This window comes from Pseudochaenichthys georgianus, chromosome 11, assembly GCF_902827115.2.
Source record: "Pseudochaenichthys georgianus chromosome 11, fPseGeo1.2, whole genome shotgun sequence".
NCBI classification, from domain to species: Eukaryota; Metazoa; Chordata; class Actinopteri; order Perciformes; family Channichthyidae; genus Pseudochaenichthys; species Pseudochaenichthys georgianus.
The window spans coordinates 2590284-2602404 of NC_047513.1; the positions used below are offsets into that span (position 1 = coordinate 2590284).

The following is a 12121-nucleotide window of genomic DNA, read 5'->3' on the forward strand; positions in this document are numbered from 1 at the left end:
GGCCTGTGTTTGTCGTCCATTACATACGCCTGCCCATACCATAACCCCACCACCACCATGGGCCACTCGATTCACAACATTACCCTAACCCTAACCCTACCCCTCACACCAGATACTGCCTGGTTTTCAGACCCCCCCAATAAAGCAAAACTGCATGTTTCAGAGTGGCCTTTTATTGTGGCCAGCCTAAGGCACACCTGTGCAATAATCATGCTGTCTAATCAGCATCTTGATATGCCACACCTGTGAGGTGGGATGGATTATCTCGGCAAAGGAGAAGTGCTCACTATCACAGATATTTTCAGATTTTTGAACAATATTTGAGAGAAATCTTTATTTTGTGTATATAGAAAATGTTTTAGATCTTTGAGTTCATCTCATGAAAAATGGGAGCAAAAACAAAAGTGTTGCGTTTATATTTTTGTTCAGTGTAGATAGAAGTACATAGAAAACAGGGTTTCCCACACATAGACTATACTTGGGTGGGCTGCCCAGGTATATTAACGGCCGCCCAAGTATATTTCGCGAATCGCGACCCATTTAGGTTTTTTTTATGAGGTAAAGGACTCTCTGAGTGTTTAGATAGGTCACTTAGTCCAAGTTATCTCAGTGGGTCTCAAACGGTTTGGTCACCGTTTACGTAAACACATATTTCCATTTGAGGGTGTCAGTGTTTTTTCATATTGGATATGTTATTGCTTTAGGTTATGGCCATGATTTTATGATTATTGAAATGTATACAGTTCTGTTTCATATAGGTGTTCCCATATATCCTGTATCTTTGCTTTCCCCTTAAAATGCACCAGATTTATGCATTTAACTCTTAAATCTTTAAATCTTACCGGGGGAGCATGCCCCCGGACCCCCTAGAGGATTTGAGGTCCACCCCCACTTAAAATCACATGGATAGGTTCCTAAATACATTTACCATTTGTTTTAAATAGTAACCCATGTCCATATGTTTATTTGTGGGTAGTAGATTTCAACTATAGGGCTATCAGGGCTCTGCCTGTACCTGTTCGCTCTGCCATCGTGTGAAGGTTGTTGTGCTCCCTATCTCTGTTTCTTATTCTATATCTAATAGAACTGCTCGGGTCTTGATAGATTGAGTGGGGAAGTTCACGAGATCTTTCTAGAGGGTTATCAAGAATAACTTTTATCCAATGACCTTCTCCCTCTCTGTCTGTGTCTGTGTATTCTCTTGTTCCGATTAACCCAGCCAAATCTTTTTTCTTGTTTTGTATCTATATCTACGCCGGGATCCGGAGTCGAGGCTGATCCTTTTGCTGTAGTCCTGTGTCTTGGATCCTCTATCCTGAGTTCTGGATTAAGTCGTGGACTTCGGGTCGTGGCTGAACCTGTCTCTGCGGTCCTGCCTTGGGTCTCGCCATGCTGCTTCCTTGATGGCTTCCACAGGATTGTAGCTGACATCCTCGTGGATTCATCTTCTTATTACAGACACATGCATTTCCTAACATTCGGTCTATATGCTGTAAAATGCATTATCTCTTGGATTTACACACGGCATCTATTGCACGTCTGTCCGTCCTGGGAGAGGGATCCCTGCTCTGCAGCTCTCCCTGAGGTTTCTGCCATTTTTTCCCTTTAAACTGTGGGTTTTCTCTTTTCCTTGTACGATGTGAGAGTCTAAGGACAGAGGGTCTAAGGACAGAGGGTGTCGTTTTTCTCATACTGATATTCTGAACAATCTGTGCTGTTGTATTTGCTGTAAAGTGTCTCTACTGTAGGCTATTTTTATTATATGTACAGCACTTTGGCTCGACCAAAAATCGTTTATAAATGTGCTATAGAAATAAAACTTGATTTGATGTGAAGGGTCTGCTAACAAGCGACCAACAGAAAGGTTCATGTTAATGTTGTTGCACGTCACCTCCACCCCCCCCCGCTACCACCACCCACCCCCCGAAGTATATTTCAAATCTGTGGGACACACTGGAAAATAATTTACAACAGTGACCCTCTTTAAATCTTATGAAGAAAATCTGGTATTTTTCTTTTTTTCAAAATCAACATTCATCCACAAATACTAAATCTAAACTCACCCCCAGTTATGCTGCTCCAGTGGAGCAGCTAATGGTGTCAGGGGGTTGAGAGTTGCATAACCGCCCGAGGTTTCTCTGCACAATATCCTAATTGTGTTTCAAAATCAACATTTGAATGTGTGAATGAAGATGGCCGTGAAATGGCACTGACTCGACCTGCTTGACCTGTTTCACTGATCCTGGAGCTGCGTGTCTACATGTGAGGGCTGGGTGTGCTGACGAGGCAGCAGCAGGAGGAGTGAGAGCAGGGCGGAGGAGTGAGAGCAGAGCGGATGAGTGAGAGAGCAGAGTGAAGGAGTGAGAGAGTAGAGTGAAGGAGTGAGAGCAGAGTGAAGGAGTGAGAGAGCAGAGTGAAGGAGTGAGAGAGCAGAGTGAAGGAGTGAGAGAGTAGAGTGAAGGAGTGGGAGCAGAGTGAAGGAGTGAGAGAGCAGAGTGAAGGAGTGAGAGCAAAGTGAAGTAGTGAGAGCAGAGTGAAGGAGTGAGAGCAGAGTGAAGGAGTGAGGGAGCAGAGTGAAGGAGTGAGAGAGCAGAGTGAAGGAGTGAGAGCAGAGTGAAAGAGTGAGAGAGCAGAGTGAAGGAGTGAGAGCAGAGTGAAGGAGTGAGAGAGCAGAGTGAATGAGTGGGAGCAGAGTGAAGGAGTGAGAGCAGAGTGAAGGAGTGAGAGCAGAGTGAAGGAGTGAGAGAGCAGAGGGAAGGAGTGGGAGCAGAGTGAAGGAGTGAGAGAGAAGAGTGAAGGAGTGAGAGCAAAATGAAGGAGTGAGAGAGCAGAGTGAAGGAGTGAGAGATCAGAGTGAAGGAGTATTTTTCTTTTTTTCAAAATCAACATTCATCCACAAATACTAAATCTAAACTCACCCCCAGTTATGCTGCTCCAGTGGAGCAGCTAATGGTGTCAGGGGGTTGAGAGTTGCATAACCGCCCGAGGTTTCTCTGCACAATATCCTAATTGTGTTTCAAAATCAACATTTGAATGTGTGAATGAAGATGCCCGTGAAATGGCACTGACTCGACCTGCTTGACCTGTTTCACTGATCCTGGAGCTGCGTGTCTACATGTGAGGGCTGGGTGTGCTGACGAGGCAGCAGCAGGAGGAGTGAGAGCAGAGCGGAGGAGTGAGAGAGCAGAGTGAAGGAGTGAGAGAGTAGAGTGAAGGAGTGAGAGCAGAGTGAAGGAGTGAGAGAGCAGAGTGAAGGAGTGAGAGAGCAGAGTGAAGGAGTGAGAGAGTAGAGTGAAGGAGTGGGAGCAGAGTGAAGGAGTGGGAGCAGAGTGAAGGAGTGAGAGAGCAGAGTGAAGGAGTGAGAGCAAAGTGAAGTAGTGAGAGCAGAGTGAAGGAGTGAGAGCAGAGTGAAGGAGTGAGGGAGCAGAGTGAAGGAGTGAGAGAGCAGAGTGAAGGAGTGAGAGCAGAGTGAAGGAGTGAGAGAGCAGAGTGAAGGAGTGAGAGCAGAGTGAAGGAGTGAGAGAGCAGAGTGAATGAGTGGGAGCAGAGTGAAGGAGTGAGAGCAGAGTGAAGGAGTGAGAGAGCAGAGGGAAGGAGTGGGAGCAGAGTGAAGGAGTGAGAGAGAAGAGTGAAGGAGTGAGAGCAAAATGAAGGAGTGAGAGAGCAGAGTGAAGGAGTGAGAGATCAGAGTGAAGGAGTGGGAGCAGAGTGAAGGAGTGAGAGAGCAGAGTGAATGAGTGGGAGCAGAGTGAAGGAGTGAGAGAGCAGAGTGAATGAGTGGGAGCAGATTGAAGGAGTGGGAGCAGAGTGAAGCAGTGAGAGAGCAGAGTGAAGGAGTGAGAGCAGAGTGAATGAGTGGGAGCAAAGTGAAGGAGTGGGAGCAGAGTGAAGGAGTGAGAGAGCAGACTGAAGGAGTGAGAAAGCAGAGTGAAGGAGTGGGAGCAGAGTGAAGGAGTGAGAGAGCAGAGTGAAGGAGTGAGAGCAGAGTGAAGGAGTGAGAGCAGAGTGAAGGAGTGAGAGAGCAGAGGGAAGGGGTGGGAGCAGAGTGAAGGAGTGAGAGAGCAGAGTGAAGGAGTGAGAGCAAAGTGAAGGAGTGAGAGAGCAGAGTGAAGGAGTGAGAGAGCAGAGTGAATGAGTGGGAGCAAAGTGAAGGAGTGGGAGCAGAGTGAAGGAGTGAGAGAGCAGAGTGAAGGAGTGAGAGCAGAGTGAATGAGTGGGAGCAAAGTGAAGGAGTGAGAGCAGAGTGAAGGAGTGAGAGAGCAGACTGAAGGAGTGAGAGAGCAGAGTGAAGGAGTGGGAGCAGAGTGAATGAGTGAGAGAGCAGAGTGAAGGAGTGAGAGCAGAGTGAAGGAGTGAGAGCAGAGTGAAGGAGTGAGAGAGCAGAGGGAAGGAGTGGGAGCAGAGTGAAGGAGTGAGAGAGCAGAGTGAAGGAGTGAGAGCAAAGTGAAGGAGTGAGAGAGCAGAGTGAAGGAGTGAGAGAGCAGAGTGAAGGAGTGGGAGCAGAGTGAAGGAGTGAGAGAGCAGAGTGAAGGAGTGAGAGCAGAGTGAAGGAGTGAGAGAGCAGAGTGAAGGAGTGGGAGCAGAGTGAAGGAGTGAGAGCAAAGTGAAGGAGTGAGAGCAGAGTGAAGGAGTGAGAGAGCATAGTGAAGGAGTGAGAGAGAAGAGTGAAGTAGTGGGAGCAAAGTGAAGGAGTGAGAGAGCAGAGTGAAGGAGTGAGCGCAGAGTGAAGGAGTGAGAGAGCAAAGTGAAGGAGTGAGAGAGCAGAGTGAAGGAGTGAGAGCAGAGTGAAGGAGTGAGAGAGCAGAGTGAAGGAGTGGGAGCAGAGTGAAGGAGTGAGAGAGCAGAGTGACGGAGTGAGAGAGCAGAGTGAAGGAGTGAGAGCAGAGTGAAGGAGTGAGAGAGCAGAGTGAAGGAGTGAGAAAGCAGAGTGAAGGAGTGGGAGCAGAGTGAAGGAGTGAGAGCAGAGTGAAGGAGTGAGAGAGCATAGTGAAGGAGTGAGAGAGAAGAGTGAAGTAGTGGGAGCAAAGTGAAGGAGTGAGAGAGCAGAGTGAAGGAGTGAGCGCAGAGTGAAGGAGTGAGAGAGCAAAGTGAAGGAGTGAGAGAGCAGAGTGAAGGAGTGAGAGCAGAGTGAAGGAGTGAGAGAGCAGAGTGAAGGAGTGGGAGCAGAGTGAAGGAGTGAGAGAGCAGAGTGACGGAGTGAGAGAGCAGAGTGAAGGAGTGAGAGCAGAGTGAAGGAGTGAGAGAGCAGAGTGAAGGAGTGAGAAAGCAGAGTGAAGGAGTGGGAGCAGAGTGAAGGAGTGAGAGAGCAAAGTGAAGGAGTGAGAGAGCAGAGTGAAGGAGTGAGAGCAGAGTGAAGGAGTGAGAGAGCAGAGTGAAGGAGTGAGAGCAGAGTGACGGAGTGAGATAGCAGAGTGAAGGAGTGGGAGCAGAGTGAAAGCAGGTTGTGGCAGCAGACCTCAGTCCATCCCACGGGAACTTCAGAGGTGCACCTCTGTCTGTAGACCTCATTCAAGGTCCACTCTATGGATGTCACGATGCGGTAATAACATGGTTTTCAAACAATTCTGGATATCCAATCGATATCAGGGCCAACAGTAGTAATAATAATTTATTTTTCAAAATGCTCACTTATGCGTGTACAACTTAGAATGGTTCGGCTAACCCATTTAAAATATTATTGATTTAGTTCATTCATAGATGATTGATTGTTGTAAGATACTTTGGATAAAAGCATCAGCTAAATGTAATGGCCATGCTTAAGAATATTGGCACAGACTAGTATGGATCGGTTTTCAAAACATGCGTTGGTCCACTGTACTCTGATACAAAAAGAAGACACAACCACAACCCTGGTGCTTTTGTTCTCTGTATTTGTCAAAGTGTGGTTCAACTGGTCGCTCACCGTGTGGAAATGAGTAGAAATGTATGAATGAGTGTCAGAAGGAATGCTGGGAGGCATGCATGCTCCACTTCCAACCATCCTTTGATCAATAAAGGTCCAAGCTGACATCATGGGGCGAGCACCAGCCTGAGTGGAGATGTTTATTTAAGTGACTGCTGCCTCAGGACATACTGACTGATCACCAACCAGCTCAGACAACTGCAACCATTACCGGCAACTAGTTCATTAACCCACAACTGTTTTGATAATTAAAAATGTTTAATTGATTTTACAAGAACATATGTCAAAACGTATAACCAGAGGAGTCATTAGTTTAGCCCTAGTGCATGTGATTAAAGCAGGAGTTTCATTAGTGCATCGATTCATGTGGGGAAATTTCTCATGGTCATGTTGGTGTAAGTTATCATGTGGCCATCCTTAACAAAATAATCACTCAAATCATGTGTGTGCGTGTGTGTGTGTGTGTGTGTGTGTGTGTGTGTGTGTGTGTGTGTGTGTGTGTGTGTGTGTGTGTGTGTGTGTGTGTGTGTATGTGTGTGTGTGTGTGTGTGTGTGTGTGTGTGTGTGTGTGTGTGTGTGTGTGTGTGTGTGTGTGTGTGTGTGTGTGTGTGTGTGTGTGTGTGTGTGTGTGTGTGTGTGTGTGTGTGTGTGTGTGTGTGTGTGTATGTGTGTGTGTGTTACTGTTTACACTGTAACATATTCTGCCACCAGCATTCACCAGTAAGGTCACAGCTTTAAACAAACATCTCTCACTGTAACTAATCACACACAGACACACAGCTCCTCCCGGAAGTGCCACACCCTGAAGGGGCTCAGGTCAGGGGCCTGTTGGCTTCTGTGTGTCCGTCGGATAAGGCTGGTAGATCTCCACTCAACAGTGGTGTAAGTAACTAAGTAAAGTACTGTACTTAGGTACAATTCTGGCGCACCTGTACTTTACTTGAGTATTTCAAGTTTTGCTACTGGTAAATGGTGTACTTTTACAGGGTTAGTTACATGTATTTAATACCTTTGGTTACTTTACAGATTTGGATGAATGATGTGAAATATAATCAAGTGTTAAATCAGACTTTAGTTCCACCTGGAGTAAATTCTCAAGCTACCCTGCAGTATACAAAGTCATTCAGACTAGCTGCACCTTTACCAGCTTTGAGAACACTTTAAAGGTGGGGGTAGGTAAGAAACCGTCTTGAGATACACTTTTTGTTATATTCCATGGAATGCTCTTAACATCCCGATAGTAATGAATATCTGAAGTGCTTTGACAACAAATCCATAAAAAAATGTCATCTGTGGAAGCCGTAGTACTGTAAAAAGCACGACCAATCATTTTAGCCGGCCCAGCTCATGCCCTAATTGGAATGTGCGCGTTCGTGTGTGTTGGAGGAGGGGCTCTGTAAGGAAGTGGCAGATTTTTTCCGGTTGTGTATTTTCAAATTCTAGCGCACCCCGTAGTTTCAGAGCGCATCAAGTTTAATATACCATCTACAAGCTGATGCTGACAGCCCCGCTCCTGCCGTCCGCTTGCGGCAGACCACACTTCCACGCTCACCGGCAGGCCCGGAAGGGTGTGTATGTGTGGCGCGAGCAAGAGAGAGAACGCGCACACCTTACATGTATTGTTGTTGTTAGCATCTGGTGCTAGCTAGCTGCACTAACGGATATAAGGAGCTGTTTCAATTAAAAAAGAGGACCGACATTTCGTCGACCGCTGCACCGAGCACTTGACTTGATGCAGGAAGCCAGACAGTGGGACATTGTACAGAAAGTCAGCACACTGCAACATGATTGCAGCGTCCAGGCAGCTCCCGTTCGAGCATATGCCTTGAGTTGCACATAGCTCCAACGATCCATCACAGCTGTGTGTCTCTCCACACACACACACACACACACACACACACACACACACACACACACACACACGCAAGCACACCCACACACGCACACACTTTGTATTGTATTATTGTATTGTATGAGAGAGGTTCCAGGTTGAATTGAGGCGGATATTTGTAATGTTCAGAGGACTGTGTTTAATGGATATTTGTCATTGTTCAAATGATAATAAACAAACATTTGCATAAAGCATATTTGTCCACTCATATGTTGATTAGAGTATTAAAAACTTGAAACATATCCCTCTAAGGTACATTTAGAACAGATAAAAAATGTGCGATTAATTTGCAATTAATCGCGATTAACTATGGACAATCATGCGATTAATCGCGATTACATATTTAAATCGACTGACAGCCCTAGTTTATATTATCTATGGGTAGACCATCCAGTTATTTTAGCCGTGCTGGCTACAATTATTGGTCGTGCTTTTTACAGCGCTACGGCTTCCACAGATTACATTATTGTATGTATTTATTGTCAAAGCATTTAATATATTCATTGCTATCGGGATGTTAAGAGCATTCCATGGAATATAACAAAAAGTGTTTCTGAAATAAATTACATACCTCACCTTTAATGATCAATAATTATAAAACATAGCCTAACATATCTGAAATGGACCAATCTGCACAATCAATACGTTTACTTTAGGTAGCCTACTTTAACTATATTGTTATGATAATACTTTTCTACTTTTACTTGAGTAACATTTTCATTGCAGGACTTTTACTTGTAACAGAGTATTCATACACTCTGGTAGGCTACTTCTACTTTTACTCAAGAACAGGATCTCGCCAAGGAATATAGTCCCTGAGCGGTAACTGCTGCGTGATGAATGCAGATGTAGTGCTGGCGGAGGGATACCCGCTCAACATGGCGCTACAGGTGACACAGGTGTGGCCCGCAGCGGACTCACTGCTGTTATACAGGGACACGGTATGAGCCAGAAACATGTATTAAAACACCCTTCCCTCTAAAAGCCGAGAGGGAAAAGTGAGATAACTATTTGAACATGTAATATGCCACCGGAAGTGTTCTCACCCAGGACTCGGAGGTGGATCTCCCCGGTTATAGTGGTTCCATCCGCGGTTATGATGTTGATGCTGTAGTCCCCGTTGTCGGAGGCCAGCAGCCCCTCCAGGTGCAGGTACCCGTTGGTCTGGTTCACCGTCACCCTGCCTGTGTACGGGTCGTTCACTTTGACACCCGTGTGGCTGGCGGTTGCCACATGAGTCTGCTCACTCCCGTCGTTGTGGTTCCAGATAATAAAGACGTATACTGGTTTGTCCACCAGCGTTTTTAGAGTCACACTTTTGCCCAGGATCGCGTCCACCGGGCCGTCGGGCAACACGTTCTGCCCCGCACAGCATCCTGAAGCGGGGGGGAGGGGGATAGGGTCATTATTCTGCATAATTTAAGCATGAACAAAAGTACTCAGGGAGCCACACGATGGAAACCTTTTTACATTTTTGTATAAACCAGTTTGATCACAAACTGATGTCTTGCTGAGATTATAATACCTTTTTAAAAATTACTTTATAATAATACCTATGTTATAATAACTATGTAATAATAATAAGTGAATGAGTTATTACCGAGGAAAGAGAGCAGGAGCAGCAGCGGCGTCAAAGAGAGCACATCCATCCCGAACACTGAGTGTGTCCAACAGAGAGAGAGAGAGAGCTGTACCTGCTGGAGGACACACCCAGACACACACACACACACACACACACACACACACACACACACACACACACACACACACACACACATACACACACACGCGCGCACACACACACACACACACACACACACACACACACACACACACACACACACACACACACCCAGAGACACGCAGGGCCGGTTCTAGCCAATTTGCTGGCCTAGGCGAAATTTTTGAACATTTTAAAGTCAAATGCTTCAATCTGGTGCACTTTGAGCACACAATTACTAGAGACTAGATCTAGGGGGTACAACTCCCATATGAAAAAGATTGGTTTACATTTTAATAATCAAATAAGTATGTGAACATAACTAATAACCTACCATAGCCTATAACAAATAAATTGAACTTATTGTTGTTGTTCGTTCATATCTTATTTTACCTAGTTAACATGTATTTATGTAGGCCTATGCATATTTTTTTATCATTCCAGTTTTAAACGATATTTTTGGTTTACTGTCCTATAGTATACATTGAAATGATTTCAAACCTGTTTATCCCAATAATTATTACAAAATAAGGAGTGCCTCGGAAATATTTGTTTACATAAATTGTGATCAAAACGTTTAAGACCCACTGAGATAACTTAGACTACAGTTAAATAATCTGAACACTGAGAGTCTTTACCTCACTGGGCCCCTCAGTCTGACAGTAGAGAGCTCTCCTCCACCCTTGTTGTAGAAACATCTGGCAGCTAGCACCAGATGCTAATAACAACAGCGTCGGTACCGGTGCGCCCTCTCTCTCCCTCGCTCGCTCACTCGGACTTTGGCTGTGAGCTGCGGGCGCCAACATCCCCCACTTTCATCACTTACAGAGCCCATCGTACAGGGCAAATTAAAAGTGTAACCGGGGTGAAAAGGGTGTTACATTTACTTAATTATGAATGTTGTCAAGGCCGAAAATTAGGATGAGTGCCAACGGTCAAAAATGTTTTTTTCTACCAGCCCTAGTCGACCGCCTATGTTGCCTATGCCAAAAACCGGCCCTGCACACACACCAAGAGACACACACACACACAGGCACACACACAAACTGCAAATACTGAAATTCACTACGCTTAAGGACAACATCAGTTAGCAGTAGTGGAACAAATATTCAGATACTTTACGTGAATAAAAGTACTAATACTACACTGTATAAATACTACATTTCAAAATAAAGAACTGCATCAAGAATGTTACTTGAGTAAAAGTATTTAAGTATGGTAAAATATAAGGAGTAAAAGTACTTTTAGCAGCAAAAAGTATATATTGTTATATATGGAATCCAAATCAGCAAATCTTCACAAGCTGGAACTGTGAAATATCTTTGAACAGATAACTTATTTTCTGTTAAGCCACTCATGGTTAGTTACTTAAATATATTGTTGGATGGTTTAATCCATACCAACTAATCATATATATTGTGTGTCAAAATCTGAACTTATAAAGTAACTAGTAAATACATCTTTGAAATGAATGTAGTGGAGTAAAAATATAATGTATAATGAAAATGAAAAATACTCGGGTAAGTACTTTAAATGTGTACTTAATTACAGTACTTGAGTACATGTACTTTGTTAATTTCCACCACTATTTACTTTTCAGTTTCCTCTTTAATTTAAAAAGTTTTTAAATCGACTGTTAACATACTATTCGTGATAAGGATCAGATCAGTTATTAGAATCCAATGAAATTATTTAATATTCTGAAAATGGCCATTCCATATAATAACTACTTTTAGTTTTGTTTTAAGTATATTTTGATGCTAATACTTTTGTTTTCTAAGCACAAATTTGAATGCCAAACTTGAACTTGTAACAGAGTATTTATATACTATTTATCAAACATATCTGTCATTCAAACTTTAGAAAATATATAGGCTGTTGCATCAAATACAAGGCAAAAATAAAAAATGAATTTCCCATAAGCAATACACAAAAAGTATTTTACATTAACCAACCTATTCTTACACCCCTTATCCTACAATATATATATATATATATATATATATATATATATACTTTTACGTTCAAGTTATGGCATTAATGGTGCATACATTCATAGGTTATGTTAGGAACATATACCTGGCTTGTTTTGTCTATTATTAAGTCCTGCTTTTTGTGGAAATGTTTGTTTTAAACTGAAACTAATAAAGTACACAACAATCTGCAGAAATGTCTACAGAAAAACTGAGAAGTTGAGGGTCCACAGTGAGACTCTGCTGACCCCAGCTGGACACCTGAGGAAGTTGTTACAGATTTAAAGGTCCCCTATTATACTGTTTTTCATCAATATATTATAGGTCCCAGATATATACAAAACATATCTCTGAAGTGTTTGGCTCGAAATACCAACCAGATCATGCGTTGTAGCATCCCATAATCCCCTTTCAAAAGTGCTGATTCAGTCTGTTACCAAGGAGCCACAAAAAAAGTCGCAAAAAGTCATTGAATCAACATTGAGATATTGCCACGCTGAAGATGGTGATCAACATTGATGTTGGACATTGAAAATAAACTAAAATGAACAAACAAAAAAAGAGCCCATTATTTATTCAGTTATTTCTTCCGATTTAATTCAATTATATGAACATTTTGTACATCTTTTGTCCAC

The 12121-nt window shown here is 43.6% G+C and overlaps 1 protein-coding gene across 1 annotated transcript in view; it reads right to left on the reverse strand.

Moving 5' to 3' along the window:
• Nucleotides 1-9461, reverse strand: part of LOC117455037 (cell adhesion molecule CEACAM20-like) — a 30349-nt gene extending 20888 nt beyond the window's left edge. Inside the window, exons 1-2 of the mRNA XM_034094383.2 lie at nt 9394-9461; nt 8840-9169 (exon numbers count right to left, since the gene is read on the reverse strand). Of these exons, the coding sequence (XP_033950274.1) occupies nt 8840-9169; nt 9394-9442 (379 nt within the window). The 5' untranslated portion in view covers nt 9443-9461. The remainder of the gene's footprint in view (nt 1-8839; nt 9170-9393) is intronic.
• Nucleotides 9462-12121: the final 2660 nt, after the last annotated feature.